General features: G+C 42.9%; 2 protein-coding genes across 2 annotated transcripts; both read right to left on the reverse strand.

The window, feature by feature from the left end:
* Positions 1-384: 384 nt before the first annotated feature.
* rdh5 (retinol dehydrogenase 5 (11-cis/9-cis)) lies at positions 385-9,414 on the reverse strand. The gene is made up of 5 exons (XM_006629348.3): positions 9,231-9,414; positions 5,440-5,772; positions 4,274-4,532; positions 3,019-3,182; positions 385-2,503 (listed from the first exon to the last, which is right to left on the reverse strand). Exons 2-5 carry the CDS (start codon positions 5,756-5,758, stop codon positions 2,280-2,282), a joined length of 966 nt encoding a protein of 321 aa, XP_006629411.1. The 5' UTR covers positions 5,759-5,772; positions 9,231-9,414; the 3' UTR covers positions 385-2,279.
* A 3,340-nt stretch (positions 9,415-12,754) lies between these two features.
* bloc1s1 (biogenesis of lysosomal organelles complex-1, subunit 1) lies at positions 12,755-23,208 on the reverse strand. The gene is made up of 4 exons (XM_006629349.3): positions 23,022-23,208; positions 21,390-21,462; positions 17,758-17,890; positions 12,755-14,899 (listed from the first exon to the last, which is right to left on the reverse strand). Exons 1-4 carry the CDS (start codon positions 23,080-23,082, stop codon positions 14,792-14,794), a joined length of 375 nt encoding a protein of 124 aa, XP_006629412.2. The 5' UTR covers positions 23,083-23,208; the 3' UTR covers positions 12,755-14,791.
* Positions 23,209-26,506: the final 3,298 nt, after the last annotated feature.

Consider the following 26,506-nt stretch of genomic DNA (forward strand, 5'->3'; position numbering starts at 1 on the left):
AAGAATGACTTTGTGGTTTGATAAGAATTCTGTAAAGTACCGATGAACAGAAACAGTACTGTATATGCGTATAAATAGTGATACAGGTCTAAGATTGTGAATTTTTAAAACTGTTGTTATCATAAGGATGTCTTATAGTTAGTTATTTATATTTTACTTTTCATTTTGTTGCAGGAAAGTGCTGGAAAATTATTTGATACTTGCAAATCGGCATAACAATTCTAGTTGTTGTCCAATGGTACAATGCTCTTTTTGATGATCGTCTGGAACTAGTTTCTGAGGTCTTTAATCCTCTTATGTACTGTATCGCGGTGGCTCTGTGTGCTTTGTTATTATTTGCATTGATTAAATTATTAATGTATAATATTAATAACTGGCTGGAGCTTTTATGCAAAGAGAGTATTTTATTTATACCCATATACAGAATTGATTTATTACTGTTGTCAGCACAGATGTCATGGCATAAACTGGCAAGTTTGTTGCTACACCTTTGAGTACATTTTGAATAATTATTTCAGAAGAAAATATAATGAAAGTGCTTTGACTTTGAATGTTGTGGGACTTGCATGTTTTCAGCATAGTTATGTTTTGAAAATGTAGGAATGGGAATTGAATGAAACAAGACTTTGTGAATTACATTCACTTTACTATACATTTCCTCAATACTAATGAACCTACATGAGAAACATTAAACGCAATGTGTTTGGTTGAGTAACAAGTCACAGTGGGTTTCAGCAGGGCCTCAAAACAGCATTTCAGAGCTCATTCCTGAACCTCAGACGAAATGCATAAAATTGTCATTTCAAACGTGCTGCTGCTGTCAGTGTATGAGGCAGGTAGTTTAATAACCTGCACTGGTTGCATGAATTGTGACCAGCTAGCTTCCAGGGGAGATACAGTATGTGCTGCCTGAACTATGTCCCGATCTCCTTACTTCCTTATGTAAGGCACATTTTATTCAAGTTACAGAGCTGGGGCATCATTTCCCATGTGTGGTCACCCAGTGAACTTCAGTATATACAGTAGGGCCCTCTTGACTCCTAACTCTCTGTTCCTGTTTTTTAATTGGGAATGCTACTAGGGTCTTAGGGGAGTCCATAGTTCAACCCCTCCATTTCCAAATGTAAAAATGTTGGTCTAGCTAAGGATCTAATTAGTTTGACAAGGAAATTGACAATACAAGTAGACTTGAAACACTCCAGAATCCAGTATCCTGAAAGGCACTCACAAAATCAGCACACTGGACCTCTTCAGAATGAACAGGGAAACAAGAGCCAGAGGACACAAGTGGAAACTACAGGGAAGTGCATTTACTGAAATCAAGAGGCACTTATTTATGGAAAAGGTTGTGGGAGTCTGGATCAAGTTACCCAGCCATGATGTTGAAAGCCGATCCCCTGGCTTCTTTCAAGACATGGGTGGATGAGATCCACGGATCAATTACTGTGGCCACTAGCTCACACATGGACTAGATGGGCCGAATCCTCTGGCCTGTAACCTCTCTTATGTTCTTCTCTCTGCATTAGGGTGATCTTTACCCTAAAGAGCACCACCTAACCCTGAAAAACATCCTCAGAAAGGCCTCTGGTTCTGCCATGATAGGACTCAAAGAACGTGGCCCTGAAACAGAATTTCAAACTGACACAAAAATTATCCATTTGATGATTTTTGCATAATGACATTGCCAGCCCAAGATTCATCTCCATCATAAGACATCTAACTACTTTGGCATCTACAGTAATATTAGTGTTTTAAATAATGAGCGTTGCAGGTGACAGTCTTGCATCACACTGGAAAGTCAGATGCATTCTTTGTATCTGTCATGGCCATTGTGCGTCAATATAAAGTCATGCAATCGTCCTATTCTGCCCAGCCAAGAGGGACATTCCCATGCTGGTCATTTTTTCAATATACGTAAGGCTTAGAGTCTGGAGAGCAAGTTTGTTAGTAGAGGGGGGAAATCAGCTATTCACCACATACTACAATCAATAAAAATAGCACCAGACCCTGAATGGATTGTTAGTTAATAAAATAAAATCAGGAAAAATGTGCTATATGAAGCAAAGAAGATGGTTGCTTCTTCTTTGGTACACCAGAAGGACCTGACCTTTGTGTAGCATGGCACTGAGTGTGTGGGCAGAGAGAACAATATCCTTAAATGATTGGGGCTTGCCTGTGTCCCGTCAAGGCAGAATCAATTTTCAGGGCTTATTTCTTGAACAGCCTTTTGCAAGAAGGCTCCGCTTGCGTGGGTGGAGTGTCGTTAGTCCATTGAGTCCCTAGGAGACGCTGTGCACGGGACGGGGCAGCACCATGTTGAGCATGCTGTCAATGACGCAGGCAGGGGCATAGGAGAAGGGGATCCAGGCCACCTTGGCATCCCAGCCAGCACTGTAGCGGGTGCGGGGGTACCGGGCAGTCAGCGCATGCTCCATGCAGTTGGTTACTTTGCTGAGATCCGGATCGCAGAACGTGTTCATGATGAAACGCTGGATCTTGATATCTGACAGGTGAGAAGAGATCATCATGGCAACGACTGTGTTAAAGCACTTAATAAGGGCAAGTTGTGGTGGGACAGTACAGAGTAAAATGCTGTAAACATTATTTGAACCTAAGGCGGTTAAAGCAGTTTTGTCAGATCAGTTACATGAACTTGCAGGGATCTTGTCTGCTTTGGCAAACTCACAATTCCATAGCAGATACAAACTCACCAACTGCCTGCACCACTCGATCAGTCTTGAGCAGTGTCTGGGAGCATTCCTAGTTACAGTAGCTAATGATGGAGCCCATGGTCATGGCAGCAGACTAGTTGTGCTCTGAATGTGAACAGTTTGTGGCTGAGGAACTCTGCTAAGTTTCTCTTAAGCCATCTCAGACTGTAGATGACAGTATGTGCATTAATGCTTTGCAGGTCTACGATGCAACACACCCCTTTGAATCATTTGAGATTTGGGGTTTAGGTCGAATTGATTAAGGGGTGGGGATTGTGGCCGCGTCTTGGGGTGGCCTGAGACTCACACTTCTCGAAGTACTTCTCTCCGTAGCTGTCGCGCACCTCCGGGCTGAGCTGGTTCCACAGCCTGTGCAGTTCCCTCTCAATCGGCTCCAAACTGGTCACCTGCGTCTTGAAGAAGCCTGGCTCGATGATGCTCACCTTGATCCCAAAGTAGTGGATATCCCTCCTGACACAGACACACAAACACACCGCCGTCACCCTTTCAGCTGGGAAGGCCCCACGACCAGGAGGGAAAAAGCCAGCCTAGCTGGATGCAAATGCTTGGAGTGGCAGCTGGAGGGCATTGCGGGAATGTGTTTTAAAACTGACCAAATTGCCATGAGAGTTTGACTGGGTAAAAGGTATTTTCATTAGTGTGGCAAAGCTGTGGAAGGGGACTGGATGACTCCCATCAAAACAGCTGATCATCTACAGCAAGGAGCATTTGGTAGTGTGTGTGTGTGTGTGTGTGTGTGTGTGTGTGTGTGAAACTCACTATCTTTTTAGAATACGGCAGCAGCACCACTGTGGGAATCTGGAAACTTATATAGAGAAATTTTTCTGTGTTTCCTGTGGGGGTGAAATCTGTTCCTCCTTTCCCTAAAGCGGAGGTAGAGAATTGTGTCCCCTCTTTGTTTAAGAAGCCATCAGCACTCTACAGGGTGAGAACCTACAATTACCAGAATTATTCTGGTAAACCAGCACTATTGAGGTGCAGGCCTAAGGGGAAGTTGTATTCCTGTTGGTCTTTCATGTACCACGTTTTCACACCATGCTATGTGCAGCTTGCACCACAGTTAACAATATTTTCCATGTATCTAGGGTCTGGTGATCGGCTTAAGTTTTGAGCAAGTGAGAAATGCCCAGCCCTAGAAGCACCAATGAACAGCTGCAGCCCCATGCGGTCATTGAACCAAATGAGTGTGATTCAAATAAGAAAGCTTTCAGCATTCATCTTCATCAGTCAAAACATGGGTCATGCTGCAGAAAAGTGAAGAGAATTATATTCTCTTTTCTTCTTGGAAACCTTTTGGTGTTACCACTCCTGGGTAAATACCTTGGTGTCACAGCTGAATCGTCATTGAGTGTTTTCTCAGTTGGCAACATCTGACCTGAGCTCTGGTTATAAGCTGTAATAAGGGAGAACACCATGTCTACTTTTCCTACAGGGTCTCGGTGTTAGCCTTGAGGTTTCTGTGCCCTGGCAGCATGTCTTGTGAAAGCACAGCACCTGCTGCAGGTGCGGCTGGATGGCAGCATCCTGGAGGACACCGGTACCTGAGGCAGTCAGAGAAGGATTCCACGCCGAATTTGGAGATGCAGTAGCCGCCCCCATTGGCAGCCACTCTCCCCAGCACCGAAGCCACGTTGACCACCCGCCCGCGGCCACGCTTCAGCAGGGTCAGGAAGGCCAGCGTGGTCTCGATGACGCCCATCATGTTGACTCGCAGGGTGCTGTGGAAGTCCTCCATCTTCATCCACTCTGTAGGTCCCATGGGCACCGAGCGTCCTGCGTTGTTGACCAGGCCCCACAATCCTGTCAGAGACAGATGGACACAGGCTTGTTAGCCCTTGTGTCTGTGTGTGCATTAATAGTCTATGATCTACTTTGTCATTGGTAACACCAGAAGTGAAATGACACTAAATCAGCTATTTAGCCAACGCTCCTGGACAGTGAGTCATACAATTCATAGTGAGTAGCCACAGTGACTGAAAACAGGTCTGTAACTAAGACAAAGAGCTCAGGTAAAACAGCCAGCAAAGCTAGTGGCTCTTCCAAGAGCAGGTGTGAATGTCGGTGCTACAGAGACATGGAGGGAAAGAGGGCCCCACAGCCACAGCACTCCATTATCTTCCTGAGACTCTCTCCCTGTTCTGTCTCTCTACCTGAAGAGAAACAGCATTCCTGCTGGATTCCCTCTGACTCTTCTCCCTCTCCAGCCCTGTGGTTCTCTTGCTGCACCTCTCTTTTCAGCTCCTTTCCTGTTTCTTTTTTATCTTTTCCTTTTGGCTTAAGTCCTTCTCCATTCTTTCTGTCCTTCTCTTCTACATGCAGTCTTTGAATTACACTAGTGTGTGGTTCATCCATCCATCGATTTTCTAACTGCTTCTTCCAATTCAGGATGGTGGAGGAGCTGGAGCCTATCCCAGCAAGCAATGCGGTCAAGCCAGGGTACTTGGGTGCTGTACACCCTGGACAGGACACCAGTCCACTGCAGGGCACACACACTCACAGCAGGGCTCATTTTTACAGAAGCCAATTAAACTGCCAGCATGTCTATGGGCAGTGGGAGGAAACCCACGTGAACATGGGCAGAACATGCAAACTCCATGTGGATGACAACCCAGGAATTTAACCCAGGGCTCCCCACGAGGCAGCAGGGTGAACCGATAAGAAAGCACTCCTGGACAAAAAAAGTTCTTCTTCGCCCAAGGCACCTCACCTCTGTCCCCGACCTCTCCCTTCACCCACTCCACGGCCTTCTGCACGCTGGCGCTGTCGGTGACGTCCAGGAGGATGGTTTTGAGTTTGGGCCCTGTGGAGCGCTGCAGGTCATCCGCCCCCTTCTGCGTCAGGCAGCCCGCCAGCACGTGGAAGCCCCGCCGGTCCAGCCTCTTGCACAGCAGGTTCCCGAAGCCCGAGTCACAGCCAGTCACGAAGACGTACTTCTCTGGTATCCCGCTGATGACCAGGCTGTCCCGCCACAGCCACACCAGCGCCCACAGCGCTATCACCGCAGCTAGCCCGTACAGCCATATCATGGCTCCAGCACAGCCTGAAACGAGCACAGGTACTGCAGTCGAACTGAGCAGAACTTGCAGACTGCACTACCACTTGTGTCCATAGGAGGGAGACAGAGCCTTTACTGCAGTGATGCTTAATCCGTTTAATATCAGATTTGTCACCTAAACCTCAAATGTCCTGGAGCCCAGAATTGTGTAGCAGGAGTCATGAATGTCTGGCGTTTTATTCAAAGTTATGCTTGGTGTCCAAGGAAATTAGGTTATGGCATTTTGTGGTATTTTGTTAATATAAGGTTGTTCTTTTTGTGTTTTTTTTAGCTGTGAAAACGTTTAATTCTCAAACTATGTGCCCACTGTCTTGGAGAAAAGTGAGGGTGAATCTACAATGACGGCTGGGTACTGTATAGGCAAAAGAGACTTTACTTGTGCTTTTGCAGATATATCTTTGCATTGATCCAACAGTATTCCTCTCAAAGGATCCTAAAGCACTTCACATCTAGGAAAGTGACCCACTTCATGAACTCCGAAGTAGATCAGGTGGAGAACTAACGAGTGAGCTTTAGATCTCTATGTAGAATAAAAACAGGAGATCTGTGTTTTATTAAAGCATGAATCACCGGATTGCTTAAACCCAGAACTTGGTACTGGGCAGTTTTGTAAGCAACGTAAAGTGTATAAATTGAGCCGATTTTCTTAATTCCTGCATACAAAAGCTTTTTGTCTCTGCTGCCTGCACCAGTCTTCAGGGAAATCGGGAGGTGAGTAAAGGCTTTACGAAGCAGGCTTAGGCTCCGCTGCGAGATCAGGAGAGAATCCCTGGGTTAATACTCTTACAGCACAAAGACGTGTTCTCAGATAAAGTGGTGCTGGGGGGCTGTGCAAGTGAAAGTCACATGCTGCTGTTCAGGTGCCGTAATTTCCTCGTGTCTGAAAGTCGGTCACTGCTGTAGATTAGATCATACTCTGCCCGGACTACAACTCGAGAAACAGGTGCACGCACCTGTACTCCCAAACGCGCATGGACAGGCATGAATTTACAGAAGGACCCACACAAACACAAAAGTTGTGCCAAGGCAGCGCTAGAGCCTTATTTCTGTGTTCTGTTTAAATTATTGTGCCATTTGGGTGCATTAATGGATGCTCTGACTTTTGAGACTAGATTACACATAACTAAAGGAAATCTACTAACTCTAAATTTTTTATGTTGTTCAACACTGCAAATTAAGGGGCAAAAGATAAAATGACAAGGATAAGAACATGGAAAACAGCAGTCGAGCAGCTGAACTCCTGGTGTTCAAAAGCTCTTGGGCAGTGTATCCCCCAGGTATAACATTTGTGAATAAGATCGGTGTTCTGTGGTTGCTGTCCAAAAGAATGTGTCTGGTGCATAGATGCCACTTGTTTGAATAAGCCAGTTTTAAAATACACCTCTATACACAACAAGAGTCAAAACTGATGAAAATACCCTTTCCTTTAAAATTTAGTTTCCCATCTACCAGGCTTGTGGCTGGTTCAAACGATTGGTTTGAATGAGGTGAGGAAATATAGGAATAATAACACCTGAAGAAGGCTCCACGGCTGAAACGTTGTGTTTTTTTCTTTCTTTTCTTTACAGCATGAAATAAACCTATTACTTGTTCTAGGAATAATAACGTTAACTATGTTTTTATGTTGGCCTCAGGAGTGGTCTAACCGGTAAAGGTGCTCGCCCGAGTGAGGTGTCACAGGTTCGGACCTCTGCCATGTCACTGGCTGACTGTAACTCTGATTCTTCAGGTGCTAGAGCATGATTGACTGAGGACTGTAGAGGTTAAGATGGACATAAGTCATCTAGGGCTCTCTCGACAACAGTGTGACAATTGTGACCTCCCTGACATATGTGCAGTCAGTAAGGGGCGTGTCTCCTCTCTTTGATCGGTGGGAACTTGTTTTAAAAATCCTCAGTCTCCTTTCCAATAAACTTTGTCATAAAGCATGATGCTTCGGGCCCTACAGGTTAAGAAACCACAATATCACAAGCTGTGATGAATACAACATTGCTCAGCCAATTATCTGGAATGTATGTGATTAAATTTGCCTATGATGCAGGTCTCCTGAGTTTTCTGCTGCTCATGTTATTTTGTATAAGGGCAGTTGGTACTTTTCTGTGACTTGCATTAGAGATGTAGATCTGAGACAGGTGCTGAGTCACAGGAACGACACAAGACAGTGGTGAAAACTCTCCGCGAGTGGCTGTCCTGTTTTTGTCTTCCCTTCTCATATCACACCGGTACTGACTCTACCTGTGGGTTTTGTGTCCTGTCCTCACAATCTGCCTTCTCATCCATCCTAATGAACCCGTCTCCTTCAGCTGTTCTACCGACACGCTCTGTTTCCCTGTTGTTAATTTGTTTAACTGATGCCATTATTTGAGTTCAAGAAGAGAAACCGGAGAATCAAAACAGCGTTGTTGCATATTTTGCCAGACGCAGAGCGTAGGTTGGTATAAACAGAATTCGACAACGCAAGGTGCAGCGATTAAGGCAGGAAATCGTGGTGCAACCTGAACAGACAGGTCCCGAGGAGGTGCTGGCTGATGGTCAGACTGTGCAGTTTAGTGAAGGGAGTCTAGTTCTTCCACAGGGGCTGGAGGGAGGAGAACAAGCAGACAAGCGACAGGAGAGGGAAGAGCAGGAACAGCTAGGCAGTCAGCAAAAGACAAGTGGGATAACGAGGGACAGGGGCTGAGACAGAGCAGGCTGAGAGCACACATAGGTGGGCATCAAACCAGGTAATCAACGTCATTTCACCTGTTCAAGTACACAGGGCTTCAACATACAAAAACACCTGCAGCGGCACTGCTGTGGTATGACTTTTTCTGAAGCCATCTGTGTGTCAGTGTTTCTCCCTGTCCACACGTAGCACCAAACTGCCAAAGCGCTTTGGACCATAGTTTTTCAGACAGAAAGGTAACAAGGTTTTCTTTTCAAGGTTAAAGTTTTTTCATGCGCTGTGTTATCCTGAAAGAATTAAGTGTCAATTTAAAGCACTTTTCCTTTTGCATACACAAAAAAGTTTAATGTGTCAATGTCTGCTGAGACAATACTGCAATATTAAAGTTTCCACATTGTCAGTCCAGCCCCTCGACCTGAAGTAAACAAAGCTGGTAGCAGATAATAGGAATGGTGTGTAATTTTTCATTTATTTTGAAAGAGGTGTTTACCACAGCTGAGTCACACTTTAAATGGCATATTTAGGATTACTTAAATTATTACTGTTTTTGCTTTTAATATTCAGAGAATAGAGGTTTGATGTATTTAATTTGATTACTGCGAAGGTGTCATTTTAATTGCATATAGTAACAAAGCAATACAGCAGGCAGCTTCGTAATTACTCCATTTTCCAAAGGAAAGAATACAGTGACCAGGAACGTGTTATTTGGTTAGTGTTATGAAAGCGAGCATACATGGCAGGGAATGAGCAAGTAAGTGAGAAAAGAGAGGGATCCTACCTTTTCTTTTCCTGGAGGTGTACAAGAGAAGACCTGGTGGCACAACTCGTTTTGCCCTCCTGTCCCCGTCTGACTGCTTCCCTCTCTCAGTCTCTGTCACTCCACAGTGTGCAGTGTGAGTCTTGGGGAAAAGTGCTTTATCCTTTAAGACAGTTCCTGTGGAGGGGGGTGGGGTGGGGAGAGGAATAAACAATCCTTTCTGCTCACTGGAAAATAACTGCAAGTGTTTCTGTGGATCTGGGGGAATTCTTAAATTCACGGTCAATTGAGGAAAATCATCATCAAGAGATCAGAGCAGATCAGGCGTTTTGCAGGCACGATCTCCTGCTCTTTCTATACAAAATGCTTTACTTTCCACGGATAACGTTTTTTTGCCAAAATGTGGTGGCAAAAGAACTATTGATGGGAAAAAATAAACTTTCAGAACCCATACTTCAGTTTTTCAGCTAGCTTGAGAGCAGTCATGTGAACTTTTGACACTGTGAGGAGTGATGTGAATTGCATGAAATATTTTTCTATTTTTAAGGATATTAGGTTTTCCTTTCTAATTCACGCTTAATGTTATAACATTCAATTCAAATATTTACTCATCAGCTCTTGGCTCATAAACATGTACTGTATGTTCCCAAATCTTGGGAACTGAGCAAAAGCCCTACTTCTCTATTAAGTGGTAACCATAAGATTGTAAAAATAAAGTTTTGAGTATTTGGGGTGTACAAATGTTCATCCACATCTGTTTAAATGCCTTTTAAAGAAGCAAGTGATCACCAGTCTCTCTAGACTCACTGTTGCCAATCCAGGAGTCTGTTCACTTGCATTTACTGACACCCCTTGACCTGGAGGTAGTACTGGGGGCTGGAGAGGCAGGTAACTCCATGTCTTCCACTGCTCTAAACCATGAGGCTTGGTTAAAGTTATTCCTGAATTATTAAATTGATTTCCAGCAGTCAGGTAACTTATTGAAGGATTGGATCAAAGTCATATAAAATAATTATTGGCCTAGTCTGATGAAATCTAAATGATAGCTAAGAGCTTTTGACCTTTGTTTAATATTTACTTAACGCTATGCTAAAAAGTTAGCCAATTTATGTCTTTAGGCTTCTCGTATCTTATTGATCCAAGAAACTCATCCATCTGCTCCTTGTCTGCTTTAAGAAAATTGGCCCAGTAGCTCATTCCATACTCCCACAGCCCTTTGTGTGTCATCATCTTTCAGCACACCTCCCAGTAGTTTCCACTTGAGCCCTCTGGGTTACAGCTTTTTTTTCCCACCTTAGGACAGTGTTAAACCTCCTCTGTCACCTAATCTTTAGGATCTTTAGAAAGATGTGACTCAGATTTGCACTAAGTCCCCAAGTTTGCCTCTGGGGACTTAAATCACTCTTGGTGGACAGCGTAAGTGCAACACCACCTGTCCTTGAACGAGTGCATTCAGTCCCTGGAAGAGTGCCTGTGAACATCTGTTCTGTGATTGATGTTCAGGCTCAAGATGGACAGGCTGCTGTGATGTGTAGAGTACGATGGGCATGGGGAACCCACTGTTGTATATCCAATGCTTGTTTAGCATGTGCTTTATGGATCAGTGCCTCGGTCAGGGTTTCCCATTCTTGCCCCTATGGGAGCAGTGTTGGATACTTCTGAGTTTAACAGAAGACAATTAACAGTTTGTTCAGTTAAGCCTTTTGTAAAATGGAGGATTTTACAAGTGAATTCTTAGCTCAGTTAAGACCTCAATTTCAGCGAGTCGTAACAAAAACCCAAAGATGCTGAGGTGAGGACCGGGTTAAGTCCCTGAAAAAGGGCAGTGTTTGTCTGCCTGTCGATGCTTAATTGAATGATAAAAACTCAATTCTATTGCAGTCCTGGAAATATAGCATCCATGCCTGTTGCAGTTATACTTGGGCCCAAATGATTAGAGGATGCTGATGGAAGTGCTACTTTAAATGTTATGTTTCCAAGCCTAATGAAAGAGAAGAAAGCTGCAAATAGGAATGCTGTGCCAGGGCCCACTTTACTATTGTAATGTAATGAGCTCTGTAGATGGTCACATGCTACAGTGCAATACAAATCCATTCAGTATTGGTGTTTGTTTTCTTTTGTAGAACTTGATCTAATCCATCTCTATGGCAAATCTATAGCTAGCCCTTTGACAATTAGGCTCAGAATTAGTAGATGACTCAAGATCTGGAATTTACAGAGCTGGAAAATCCGACCTCACAAACACAAAACCATTTAACATGTTTTAGATGTGACAGTCTGGTGGAGGGGAGGAAGGAGTACAGCTAACCAAATGTCACATCACAACAATCCCCCAGAGGTCTGTTCTGCTGCGTATAATCCATTAGCACTGCCAGAACTGTAACATTTTCAGTTTGAAATGGTCTGTGTGTATCATCACTGCAATGCACAGTGACATACATAAATCAAAAATGGTTTCACAAGGCAACATCTGTATTTTAAAAAAAAAATAATGTCCCATGATGATTTGCATTTTATTTTCTCATGGCAATCTCCCTCTTTGCCCTCCTTTTTAGTTATCCTGTGATTAGGTCAATAAAATGGACAATCTTTTGCTGTTTGTCTCATTAGTTCTTTTTCTCCGATATTATGTTTTAAATTACATGATTTTGAACTGTAAGCCTCTTTTCAGAGGAACTGTATTAATACTCATGTCTGAACCGACTGAACTTGTAGTGTAGTGGATTTCGGGCTCTGAAGGGCCTCTTCAGAATTTAAGCACTGTGGTAAAAGTCCCGAATTCATACTTGTGTCAGAGTTGCTTCCTTGTTCAAATCAGTACCACTGAATGTCTTTAGGGAGTATTGTTTTGCCACTGATTTCTATGTGCAAACTGGCCAGAGGAAGGAAGAGTTTAGAGGTGCTAAAACATTCTACAGCTGTGAAACCTAATGCAATGATCTTAAATCCACTGAATCCTGTTACTCTGAGAGATTCGACGGCAACCACCAACTACAGTGTAGAGTAGAGAATACTCCAAAACTATATAGCTTTGCTTCACTGGAGGTCCAAACATAAGTACCAACCTGTCACTCACGGAGGTATATGTAATATATAGCACAGTATCTATAAGTGCGTGCTTTGAAATCTGTATTTGTCAGTCAATTTCACAAATTCAAATTTCAGACAGCTGGTTACAAACAAAACTGTCCTCTACTTTTGAAATTAATTCCATCAAATCATTCAAAATGCAGAGATGGGACAGTGAGTGTTTCTAAAGCATGTGAAGTTTTTGTTCCTTGCTTCTGCATCTCGTGTTTTTTCAGGTTTGACTAAAATAGAGTTGGAGGCGACTGAGTGGTTCCAGATCCTTATCCTGTGTAGGAAAGGGCTAATCCAGGTGTTTATGGACTAGTGCCAGAGAAGGGTCTTAAAATTCTCCATCTAAGAAAGCTGCCCAGCATGCCAAGTGCAAATTCTTCATGCATCTTTTAAAGATGATAGTATAGTTTGATTTTGGGAAAAAAAGCAAAAACTTGCACACGGAATGATAACCAGGTATGCTGTATAATTAAAGAGCAACCTTTAATCAGTAATGTTACAGACCAGCACTGCACACGCACCACATTTAGAAAACACCGCTCTTAAACCCTGGAAAAAAACCTTATCTGTACCTCAGAAACTAGAGTAATACAATCGGAATGTGTACCCGATATCCGCTGAGCCCAAATGCCATTTATGATTTCTAATTTCTGAAATAAAGAAAAAAGATTGAACAAAAACTTACAGGTAGGCTATAGAACAAAACAGAACCATCAGGCTGTTTTGTGCTATATTCTGTTTACATGAAACATGACATTATTGCAGAAAGTTGTTTTTTTGTAGCACAGCATCGTACCTCATTGTATTTTTGTCCTTTGGACCAAAAACTAGTCAGCGACCACAAAAACATCATATATTACGAAGAGCTGCTTTTTTCCTGTTGATGGTGTGAGCTTCAGTAATCCTATGAAAATGGATTATCCTAAACCTGAAGCATCAGGAAAAGGGATCTGGCTGGTTTTGGTAGGGGGGTAGGGAGTCAAGAGACCGATAACTAGCCAAGAAATCCTCTTTCTCTGCAGTGGCAAATTCCTCAAAGCCTCATCTGTTCCGGGGCAGGGGCTAACAGTGAAGCTGTACAGGGAGCAGTGCTAATCCCAATGTAAAAATCTTTTTTCATCCTCAGAAGAATTTCATCCCTATAGTTTCATTCTGATTTTTGTTTTCACGCCTGGGAAAGAGGTTTTTTGTATTACAAACATCATCACATGGCTGGGGCTTTGGGCAATTCCCACCGGCTACACCCACACCTCTTGGAAAGGGCAGGCACATTAGCCTTGAATGGTGTTAACGAGCGAGTCCTGAAGGAGCTGTTGTAAATCATTTCAGTGGTGGAAGACAGGAACAGAAAAAATGTCAGCATTCGTGTTGAGTAATCCATAAGCAACAAGGGTTTTATCCAAACAAAAATATTTTGTTGCCACTAAGTTAGGTTAACACCTAATTCCTGAACTACAATGATGCAGATCCTAACTTAGAGGTACGATGCTAAGACTTGGATGCAATAGGTGGAACAGAATAAGAAACACTTGTGTCTTGTACATGTGAACACGATCTGAATCAGCAGTTTGATTACATGTACTACACTAGCACAGCGACCCAGGATAAGAGACGTGTCCTACATGTGTTACTTGTGCTGTCTCAAATGTTTTTTTAATGTGCACAGTTTGGGCTTGTTCATTTCACAGGCACTGTATGAAGTAAATCTCTTGTAACAAGATTTAGATGGCAAAACCAGCCTTAAGTGAACTTCAGCGTTTTTGTTATGTAACTAAATACAAGATCACTTCTTATGCAACCTCATCTGGCACAATGTCCAAAGGATGTAGTTTGCAGTTGGGCAGCCTCACTGTAACTCAGCCCTATTGCCACGGCCCTTTCTCATGCCTTTGGCCTGATCTCCTTGCCACCAGTTGAGCGTACAGCTGGAGTAGAGACAGCTCAGTGCTGCAATGTAAAATACGCTCCATCTGTGGTCTTTCCCTTTCTGGAGTGGTGTCATTTTTAAGTCAGGATGAGCGGTTCGATTGACGTTTTAAGACAATTTTTCCCTTCCAGTGATTTGAGTTTTTTTTTTGTGTGGTCGCCTCCCAGGTTACAGTGAACTTGTCTCAAGAAATAGTTTCACCGAATAGACGTGTACTAAACATTACAACCATCTTTTAAAGATTAAATAACATTGAAATAATAATGGTTTAGTACAGAATCAATCCTCAATTCAAGACAAGAGTACAGTGAGTACTTTGCATAACAACTGAAGTAAAACTCAGACTTCATCTGAGTCTTAAGGCTTCTGTGCCCCCAGGCTGCGACAGCTGGAGTCTGGTATTTACCAACTTTGTAGACTCTTATGGAACTGGCTGTTTTTTATGGCAGTTCAGTAGATCAGCCTATCCATTCATAGCTGAGTCACTGCTGTCCTCAGTGCTGGTGGCAGCTGGGCAGACCAGGCCTGATGCTCTGGACTGGCTCTGTCCTTAAAGCCAAGTTGGCGCGTGTCTTTAAGAGGTAGGCTGCAGGTGGCCTTTGTGCACGTACTCCAGCGCCGTGGCGATTGTCCGCATGTCCATCTCAATACTGCGGGCCCAGTTCTCCACATCCCCAATCTCCTGCAGAAGATGACACGTATGAATCACACATGCTGGGGACCCAGAAAATCAACAAAACAAAACAAATGCCCTGCAATTTCTCCTACCTGTAGAGCTTACACTTGCTCCTTTGCACTGAGAACTGCAGGAATATTTGGAGTTCTACGTGCTAAAATAATTGATAGCAGACCTTCCTGAACTTCCTCACCATGTTTGTAAAATACAACTGGATACTCTTTATCAGTTTAGCTGTACCGATACACACAATATTAGGTAACTGTCACACAGAAGCAGATTTCAGGTATTGGGTAACTTTGATGTACTCCATCCTGCTGTTGTGTTAGTTTTGATATTTTAAAGTAATACAGCGGGGTTACCGACATGAAAAGTATTATTTGTTAAGGGAGTATCACTACTTGCACTGTGGAAAGAGCTCATTATTAATGTTTCACTGCAGTTACCTTGCTTGCACAGTAGAGGGCAGCATTGTCATGGATTTCTAATGCAGACCAATGAACTCCAGGGGTCTGGTTCAATTCAAAGTTGAACAGCTTGCCAAGACCCCTTTAAAAAGCTACATACTGGTCCTTGTGAATTAGATTTATTGACTTTCAATATAAATGTTCTAAAAAGAAAAAAACAATGAAAATGCTAAACCACTTCATTATTATAATGTGAAAAGGTCAAAATTGTCATTTTTACACTTACTTGCTTCTTTGCCAACAATTCAGTTTTGGTTTTGAAAATTGACAAAGCGCAGATTAATGTGCTTAAATAAAGCAGTATGAAGCATGAGAGCCTTTAATTTTGTAATTTGCAAGTCTTAAATATTTTGAGAGAAATGACAGCTCCACGTGTGATTTAACATTTTCAGTTCCTTTTAAAAGATCACTTTATTAGCCATATACAATTTCTTGCATTAGGAATTTGTCTTTTCGCATACCCCAGCTTGCTCTCCATGAGACACACAGACAGGGAGAGAAGCTTGGGGTCAGAGTGCAGGGTCAGCCATTTATACGGGACCCCTGGAGCAGTTGGGGTTAAGGGCCTTGCTCAGGGGCCCAACGGAGTAGGATTCCTCTGCCAGCCATGGGATTTGAACCGGCAACCTTCCAGACACAGGCACAGATCCTTAGCCACAGAGCCACTGCTTCGCCCTTTTCAAACTTGCAGACAGCTTGACAATAGCAACTTTGCTATTTCCCAGTGGCAACAAAACAAAATATTTTCATATGGTGGTACCGTAAAAAGGCATCAAAATATAAAAACAGCTTCTTTTTGGGTCTGGCCACCCCAGAAGAGTGGCTGACACTTTGCGGAAGCAGCCTGCACCTTGCTTGTAAGGCATTCTGCTTACCGGTATCCAAAAACATGCCATTGGGATTTGCCATTCAGAAAAGAGTGGCACCAAAGTAAAGAGGGTGGCATTTGAAGTGTCCAGGACAGGTGCTCTAATTTCGTAGTTGCATGGCTCAGCGTGGAGCGTGACAATACTGCATTGAGAGATTGGGTTACAAAGCAAGATCCTTCAAGATGCATTTGTGTAGCACATAACCCACAGGCATGCATTGCAATACAGCTTCAAAGAAGCCTAATTTCTTTGTGCATTATCAGCCTATACAATGGAATCATCTAACATTCCTTCCAATAAGAGTGTTAACAATGGGCCTTGTCAGCTCTGCTATAATTGGGTTCCTACAACACACTGCGGTCATGTGTTTTTAAGGCTGCATTAAATAAGACTGTTCCATATTTACAATGACATACAATAAGTCATACAAAAGGTTGGAATGCATCTTAATCTGTAGACTTAACTTTCAATCTTAATTTTAAAATGTTCTCAAATTAGTTCCACGCCTACTAATGTACAGTAATGATAATAATTACAGTAATAATTATCTGAAACAATTTCTGCTCAGTTGTTCTCCCTACACTAGTCTAGGCCTACTAGCATATACTTGTATTTTATTGTATTAAATTGTGCATTTCCTTCAGATTTTTGCTTTTTTTAGATAATGTGCCATCAAAGGAACTATAGTATAAAATTTTATGATACTGTATATACAAGTCTAAAATGACTTAATATAAAGAATTCTGACCCACAGTTACATACAACAAATAAAACCTGAATTTTCCCAGAATAACATGGAAAGTAAATGTGGAAGTTTCTTTTAGCTTTCTAAGAAAAAGTTAACCAACACCTCAAAATGTAAACCACACAGACACAAGGGAAATAAACAAATTGTCAGTGAAAAAACACATTCATTTCAACTTGGAAATCTAGAATTAGCCTCAGATATAGTGTAACATTTCTCCCCAGTAGTCAGTTTGCCAGGGGCTTTTTAAAAAAGTTCTCAGGCTGCTGGAAATGAAAATTCTTAAGATGCACATAATTTTCATTGAGGCCAAACTGAAAGTATACTGTCAAAACAAAAACACTATGTATATGCATATTATCTGGAACTGCAAATTTTCAGTACATCTGAAAAGTAAGCGGTGTTTCACCATCTAAATTTTAGAGGAGTATAATTCTCAGTCACTGTGCTATACACAACAGAACAGAAAGTCCAGCAGGTTTTGTTAGCCCAGAAAGGTTGTTTGCAGCTAATATAGGTGAACTAATAGGTGTGTTTGTCCCATCGGCCTAGCCCATCGTGTCTAGCCCATCAGAACTCACCTACTAATTAAGGTGTTATAAATTGTGATTTTTATTTAGTCTAACATGGGTAAGATATACAATATATCTTGAGGATTATTACAAGATCTGCTCTACAGTGTAACTTAAGTTTACACAGGACTTCCAAGGCTTCCAGTTCTGTCTCATTCTGTTTCTCTCAGTCCCTTGTCTTCTGCCCACTCCGGATACACAAAGCTCTCACCTTCAGGGCCTGGTTGAAGCCCTCCACCATACTAATCCACTGGGCTGTCTGCTTGGCAAACTGACTGGCCTGGATTTGAAGCGTCTTCACCTCATGGTCCAGTTTGCGCTGGTTGACATACGCCTGGGCCACCCTGCAACCATACAGTACAAAGAAAATGAGCAATCAGAGAAGTTGCTCTTACTCTTCTAACTATGCATCGAGTTAACTCAGGGTGTCCCTTTAACCTATACTTCCAGTGGACCGTCCCATATGAACACACTAAATAAAACAGCAGCAGGTTGGAGTAGTAGTCCTGAACTTGTAATTGGAAGGTTGCATGTTTGAGTCTTGGGTGGAGCACCCAAGGGGTATACCCTTGAGCAAGGTACTGTACTTCAGTCAGATTGCTGGATGAAATACCCAGCTATATAAACAGTTATAAACGTAAGCTCTTTGGATAACAATGTCAGACAAATTAATAATGAAGTTACTGATTCATAGTTATATTTTAGATAGCTCAAGAACACTGCAGTGGATCTGGGATGGACTGATGCTCTTTTCAGCTGCAGTTCTAGGAGGTTTTAAAATACATAATCATATTTCTAAGTACATATCCCTTCCTAAAAAATCAATTACATCAGTGCAGGAGGTACATAAACCACACATCATTAAAGTAAACAATTTTACAGAAATTGGTATCAATACTGTAGATAAGGTTCTCTCTCTTATCACTAGTAAATTCCAGCAGTGTGATTAGTGTGACAGAAACATAGATTGGTCCAGCAGTACAGGGAAGGAGGTGCCTGACGATCACTGAGTACTAATCACAGCACTTTGCAGCGTGAAGTCAGCCTCCCTCCAGAGACGGCAATCAATTAGACAATCAATACGGTCTAAGGCTGTACAGTAAACTAATGATTTAATCACTGTGCTAAACAGAGGGCCGGGAAGATTTCCAGTAATACAGGCATAAGCTTGGTTTATTGGAATCCATAATGATCAAGCTGTACAGCATCACATTCCTCTTCTTTTCTATCAGACATAAAATCTATTGTAAAAACAAGTGTCCAAGATTCAAAGATTTCCAGACACAAAAGTTTCCGTTTCCCAAGAACTGATGGCAATGTTAAGGACGGCCTAATTAATTCAATCCCCTGTCTGCTCCTCTGCATACACACACCACCCCCACATTTGTATTTCTGTGATAAGTGGCAAATGGGAAAGATAAAAACAAAGGGGCAGGAATAGAGTGCTCCCTTCAGGTTCTGCATTTCCCTGCATCTTAGATGTAATAAATATTGTTGTAAGGTTTTTTTGTATTTGGAATGGAACCATAAGGAACAACAAAACATGACAATTTAATTTCAAATAACAAGCAATTAGTGTGATTTTCAAAACTACTAATAATAGATGAATGTGAGATTGTGAATATATTATGGGAGGCAGGGAGAAAAGGCTATTCGTCACTGATGAGTTATTGAGGAACAATACCTCATGACCCCCACCCTGAACATATACTATTTGTCTAGAACAAATACTAGACACTTTTTTCTACTGACGTATTGAGATTAGTGCTCTCAACATAAAATCCTTCTGGGCTATGATATATCACAATTCGTGGGTCCAGGGTATACAGTTACATTCCTATAAAGTCTCCCATATTAGCAAAATGAGTCCCAGAGGACTTGTCAGTGTGACCCCTGTTCATATATTGACATAAGCTATTTTATGATCAGCTTCATAATCATTCTTAAAAGAGCATTTTATCAGCCATTTTCACCCCCCTTAAGAAGTCCCAGAATCCCTCAGGCACACAAGCAACAACTGGTTTGGTGAGATCTATACCCAACTGACAGTGCTGGTAGCTGAATGTATCCATTAAAATATCAGTTCTAAATTTAGCATGCTTGTTTGTGCTCTGTGTGACATTTATAACAATTTGATATTGCCATCAAAATTGTTTTTGCAAATTCTGCCCAGTGACACTCAAAGTTGACAGCGTTCTGCATGGAGAAGTGCACATCTTGAAAAACTGGATGCTGGTTGTGCATGAGGAATTCTGGGACTTGCGGGGGGGGTTTGTTTTGAGGCCTCTTTCAAGTTACAGCTGGATAAAAGGCTTATATATCAATCAGCTACCTAATCTATATGGAAAATTACCAGAATAAAGAAGAGTGTCACTTCACAATATATGCAATCAGATTGAGATCACTGGATTTTGTGGATGCCCTGTAGTCATTCACTAGTAAAAATAACACGGGCAGAGGTGTCTTTACCAGATCCCTGTCATCTGTTTCCCATTGTACTGCATTTGTATTTTATGGAGTACATCAGCTTCTTCCCCTGCCTTTGAATGATCTCTTAGCATGAGACACGCTGGCTGTGTGGGAAATGCATTTCCTCCCAGGGACCACTGCAAGTGCCGCATCCAACAATAATAAAGAAAAACTCTTGCTTCTAGCCGCAGCTATGAATGTATCCTCATTAAGGAATACAACCCATATATCAAGATCTTTTGATTCTGTTAAAATAAAAAATACATCCTATTTATTTTAACGTTTGCTTGTTTTGGACATCTACTGTTATGTATTACAGAAGATGTAGCAAATAACTCCATGAAGGCTTAAAAGCTTTAAAAAGCTCACTGCTGTCTGGACTCTGAAACTTAACAGTGCTACTGAAAATAAAATAATGTTGTCCAAAACTCTTGCATGTCTGCAAAGATTAATTAAAGGGTAAAGGGGAGCAAGGTATGCAGCCAAGCTGTCAAACCCTGGCTTTTTCAAGAAACAGCTAACTGGGCCAGGTCTCGTTTGTTCATCTTGCTAGGTTCTCATGACTGATCCGAAATGAGTTCAAGCGTTGTTCACGCTGTTCCGTGCCGTGTGCGCTTCCTTAATCTCTCGCTTTGTTGACAGAAGAGCTCAGCTGCTGCTAATTCGGGCATGTTGCTAAATTTGTTGTTGAGCTCTGAGATGGGAGGGGTCTGGGAGGGAGGGGGCAGTGGGTGTGGGGGCATCAAGCAAGGACAACAGCTGAGGAAACTTTCTACCTTCACAGCTGGACAGCCCACCCCTGTTTCTCATGCCCCCAGCCCGCAGGGACCTGGACTGGACAGGCAGAGCTGGGCAGGGCCCTCTGGAGGCTGGGGGGTCAGTGGGTCGCTAGTGTTGCCCGAGGAAGGGGAGGGCCTCTCACTGGATTTCCACTTTTCTGGTCTAGATGTACATCCAAGCTGAAAAGCATTTCCTATTTTCCTTACTGTCCCCCACATTGCAATGTCCTGCCTTGGTAAAAAGATGCTTCAGGGACAGGCAGCAGACAAACCGCTTGTCCCCGAGGAACTTTCTTCACTATTTATATTCTGTAACAATGTAACAATTTCGAAATGTTCCAAGAAAAAAAATTCTAAATGCAACGTTAGATGTTGTAGATAAGCAAAAGACACGAACGTGCGTGTATTCAGCTGTGAATGAGAAGATATGTTGCATTTCAGTGGCATCATCAATGATGCCAGGCCATACTTATTTGCTGAACATTTGTACAGAACAGTTCTCCCCAGGAAACTGTATCAAGTGCTGGCCAGGAGTCGCTAGGACTCAATCCCAGCGACAGGTTCCCTGTGGAGCTCACACACAACCACAGCTTACCCCACATTGAGGTGGTCTACCAGGGCTTCGGTCAAACAGGTGGCTGCTGCGATCGCTTCACGCCTGCGCCGCTCTGCAACGGAAAGCACTCTCAGCTCGGACACTGCACTCTGACAGGACAATCCAGTTACACTCCACTCTATATAAAAAGCTCCCCCCCCAAAAAAACAAAACAAACACCAATATGATCTGAACTAAGGCACGTTACTTTGACCCTATAGTGTCTGTATGTTGGACTTGCAGGGACCAAGACATAAAGACCCCAGCCCAGCCCAGGATAACACACGGTTTCTTCAAAATACGTATTGTTCCAAACTCCATTTTGGCGATTTTCACTATAGTTGTCTATTATTTTTTTTTTGCTATTCACAGACAGTTCTACACACCTATAATACATTGTGGCTCTGTCACTGAACAATCAGTCGCCAGCAGCCATATCACCCTGCAACTCACAACTAGCAACCCACTGACGCTAAGCAGGTGTGAGCCTGGTCAGTACATGGATGAGAGACCTCCTGGGAAAAAACTAAGGTTGCTGCTAGAAGAGGTGTTAGTGGGGCCAGCAGGGGGCGCTCACCCCGTGGTCCATGTGGGTCCTTATGCCCCAGTATAGTGACAGGGACACTATACTGTAAACAGGCGCCGTCCTTCAGATGAGACGTAAAACCGAGGTCCTGACTCTCTGTGGTCATTAAAAATCCCAGGGCGTTTCTCGAAAAGAGTAGGGGTGTAACCCTGGCCCGTCCTGGCCACATTTCCCAATGGCCCTTACCAATCATGGCCTCCTTATAATCCCCATCTATGAATTGGCTACATTACTCTGCTCTCCTCCCCACTGATAGCTGGTGTGTGGGGAGCGTTCTGGCACAATACGGCTGCCGTCGCATCATCCAGGTGGGGCTGCACACTGGTGGTGGTGGAGGGGATCCCCATTACCTGTAAAGCGCTTTGAGTGGAGTGTTTAGAAAAGCGCTATATAAGTGTAAGCAATTATTATTATTAATCAAACGGGTGCCCAGGACGACGAACGATTCCAAACATTTTACACTCCATACATACAGATAGCCAAAATTAGTAATGATGCATCCTTTACCCACTAATGTGTCTTGAAATCGTATTAGTGTTTACAGCAGTAAATTGTAAATGAGAATTTGTTCTCAGTTGACGTAACAGGTAAAAATAAAATATATACAAACGAAATTAACACTATCGTGGCAGAATGTATCGGTAACGTAATTCAATTTATTTGATAGAAACCGGGACGGTCAAAAATGCAAAAATCGACTACACTTAAAACTTCTGGCGCGGCAGGAACTGCCCATTATTTAAAAAGCGATTCTGTTTGCCATAATATACTTCCTGCAACAATGTTAAAACAAGATAGACTACCAATCCTCCAGTTGCATTTCGAGTTAGATAGTGAGAAACCAATCGCGACTGAGGTAGGCGGGAGGAAGATTAGGAAGTCCCTGTGGTGCAATACGCGGCAACGTCTCGATGTGAGCCTCGGCGGTCCGAGACCCTTTCCTCAGTGGCCTCAACTACTTGAGCGGCCGGTTCTTCCGTGAACTGCAGGCCTCTGGGTCGAAAATACATTTTAAAAAATCGGTTTTTATTTCATTAAAAAATTACCTTGTAGCTCTTTCCTCTCATTCTGCTTTGCTTGGTGTTCTTTTAGGAGGCGAGAAAGCATGTCTAAGGTTTTTTCAAAATATCTTCTTTGACGGTTTCACGTTTGTATATTTTTTCCGTGAGCTGAAGCCGCATCAGATGTTGGCAGTCGGCTTCCTGCGCGTCACAGCTGCTGGAGTGATTCTCCAGCCAAACACCGCCAAGGCTGCAACTGAGACGCGATTAGTCGGGATGTGTGTTGTATATGTCGGTTTTCTGATTTTATTGTGTATTTTTATTATGTGTTATGCAAGTAAGGAATCGCGTTTTAACAGCACAGACGATGAAAGCCCGAATTCTATTTTGCATGTATTTAAAAAATCCGATTTAAAATATTGACAAAAAAAGATAAAGCTATCAGCCAAAGAATGGACTTCCACGGATTCAAGAAGGCATGTCAAATATTTACCATGATTCAATTCAAGTGTCAAGTTCAAGACTCATTTATTTATGTATGTTTTTGTTTCCTAGATATACAACATGTGGTGTTTGTTTAATTCCTACAGTTCACGGATCTGGGACAGTTAGAGGAGGTATGCTGTGTTAAAAAGTTTTTTTTTTCTGTTTATTTTCCCACAGCCCTCTTTTTTTATCATCATTATTATTCAGCTGGTGCGTTTACATCCCTGCTGTTTCCAGATTGGCCACAGTGCTAAACACCCTGAAGGAGTTCTTGAGAATAGAACCGTGGCGTCTATTTTTCTCTGCACCTCCCAGAACCCCCCTTTGGGGAGTTGTAAATGGTCTATGTCTTGTTCTCGTGTCTAATTGGAGTACTGATTCAATAGAATTCTATTTTATTTGTGTGTGAATGTGTGTTTCTTTTTGGCACATCTTTTCCACACTCTTCCAGACCTAGGCTTTTTCTGCAGCTAGGAAGTTAGACTGCTGTTAACATACAAGTTCCCCCAATGGTGTTGATTTTCAAAGCACTGCCTCAGATCGTCTGTGCTTCCCCGTCCTCTACTGTGTGTCATTGCCGCATAATCATTTTGGGAGGGCTCCACGTGATTCTCTGGTGGCGTTTCCCACGCAGCCCACTGAAGACACAGCTGCTGCAGACTGGCCTTCCCAGGGCTGTGTGAAAGAAAACGGAGCCTGTAGCTGTGCAACTACAGTAAGACGCACTGCACAGAACAGAGAAGACACAGACACATCTGTGTGCAGTGGGGTACCTTGGCCATATGCATCCTGCAAAGCCTGATATATGTAACTGGGATGTGGAAGTCCATCCATCCATTCGTCCATGTTTTAAGTGCATCTTTTAATTCGGCCTGGCAGAGCCGAGGGACAAACACAGACACTCACACCAGGGCCAATTTCCCCAGAAGCCAATTCACCTGCCAGCATGTCTTTGGATGTTAATAAAACCAGAGTAGTCTGCAGTAGGGTTTTCATCAGTGTCTTCAGGGGCTTTAGTTGCACCATGTATATAAAGAAATGTGCTATAGAAAAGAGTAGGCAAGGCAGTCCTGTTTCAGGAATAGGCTACTTTTGCTCTTCTCTGCAAGTGTCAGAGATCATGGTACATTTTAATTACTGATTGTAGGCAGGTGGGTCCATTAAACCAGTAGTTTTATCACCCTGCAACTCACAACTGGCAGCCCACTGAAGCTCAGCAGGTGTGAGCCTGGCCAGTACCCAGAAGAAAGACCTTCTGGGAAAGCTAAGGTTGCTGCCAGAAGAGATGTTAGAGGGGCCAGTAGGGGGCGCTCACCCTGCAGTCCGTGTGGATCCTAATGCTCCAGGATAGGGACGGGGACACTATACTGTAAAAAAAAAAAGGTGCTGTCCTTTGGATGAGATGTAAAACCGAGGTCCTGACTCTGGTCATTAAAAATCCCAGGGTGGTTTTCGAAAAGAGTAGGGGTGTTATCCGAGTGTCCAGGCCAATTTCCACCTGGCCTTTTCCAATCATGGCCTCCTAATAATCCCCATGTATGAACTGGCTTCATCACTCTGCTCTCCTCCCCACTGAGAGCTGGTGTGTGGGGAGCGTACTGGTGCATCATCCAGGTGGGGCTGCACACTGGTGGTGGTGGAGGGGAGTCCCCATTACCTGTCAAGCACTTTGAGTGGAGTGTCCAGAAAAGTGCTATATAAGTGTAAGCAATTGTTAGTATTATTGTTAAACAATTTAAAGGCTCAAGTAATTAAGGTATGGAAGAATCACAGTCCTTTCTTGGCATCAACTACACAAACCATGATTGCACGCCCTGCCTTAACGTGAATGCAGTACGCTTTTTAAAAGCAGAACAACATCAGCCTTCTTCAGTTTGTCTTGTGTAGTTTTCCCACCTGTTTCCTTTTCTTGTGTTTTGCCTTCACACTGTAGATGCGCAGAAAGCGTCTGACCCAGCACAGGTTCAGCCAGGCGAGCAGCAAGCCAGCTAAACTTCCTTTCACACAAAATTAATATTACAATGTGAGGATGAAGGATGCGCAGGAGTCTCAGCACTCAAGCTGGATTTCATGGGCAATATAATACAAGTAGTGTTGCTCTCTAAATTGTTTACTGAAGTCTCTGCCATGTGTTTGCAAGGAAAAGTCCTCCGCTTGTCTTTCAAAAAGGCAGCAGCCTTGAATCCTCTCCTGCAATAGACTCTTAAACATAAACCAAAGCTGCGCATCCATCTTATTTTTATATACACACATGAAGTATATATAAAAAGAATGTTAGCCATTTAATGCTAAACTTGGAGCACTGTGCGAGCCTGGCAGTGATTCAGATCCTCTCAGAATAAGGCCCTGGGGAGAGGGGTTATCAAATAAGTCCACTTTTCTGCCTTGGTGCCTGAGACATTATCACTGCCTGTGGCTCACAGCTAGATACTAACTAGCTTGATAATGTGTCACAGGGGAAATAGTAGAAACGGGGATCAATTGCTCTGGTCCTGCCACTGAAGGTACTGGTGTGCACAGGCGGATATTATATCTTTATATATATTAAAAACCAACAAAGTAAAGTTCCGATGCCATTTAAACCATTTAGCAATTGAGATGTGCGGTCTAGAACTCTGAGTTGGAAGGTGACTTCTTCTTTTCCACTGTTGCATGAAAATAGGCTCTTTGTAGGGCTGCAGTGAAGCCTAGCTATTTGCGATCTATAAAGTGTTTCAGCTTTTTTTTTCATATGGAAATTGGTGGGGAACTATTCTGGCATATAGAGGCTTCTGAGAAATGATGTCAGAGGAGCAATCACGGGGTGGAGGTAGAGGCATGCAAGGACTTTGATTCTTCTATACTTTAATCAACACTATGAGCTGTGCCAAAGGGCTGTACGTCTTAGCATACAGGCCTGGTGCATGGAGGGTCCCCAGTCCTGTTCCTGTTGGGTGGGCTTTAGTTACTTTGTGGAGGGGTCCCCAATCCTGGTCCTGTAGACCCCCACACATACTCCTCCACCTGAACACTCAGGTGGTTGATAGACCTAATAAGATAAGATC

The sequence above is a fragment of the Lepisosteus oculatus genome, chromosome 1 (assembly GCF_040954835.1).
Source record: "Lepisosteus oculatus isolate fLepOcu1 chromosome 1, fLepOcu1.hap2, whole genome shotgun sequence".
Taxonomy (NCBI): domain Eukaryota; kingdom Metazoa; phylum Chordata; class Actinopteri; order Semionotiformes; family Lepisosteidae; genus Lepisosteus; species Lepisosteus oculatus.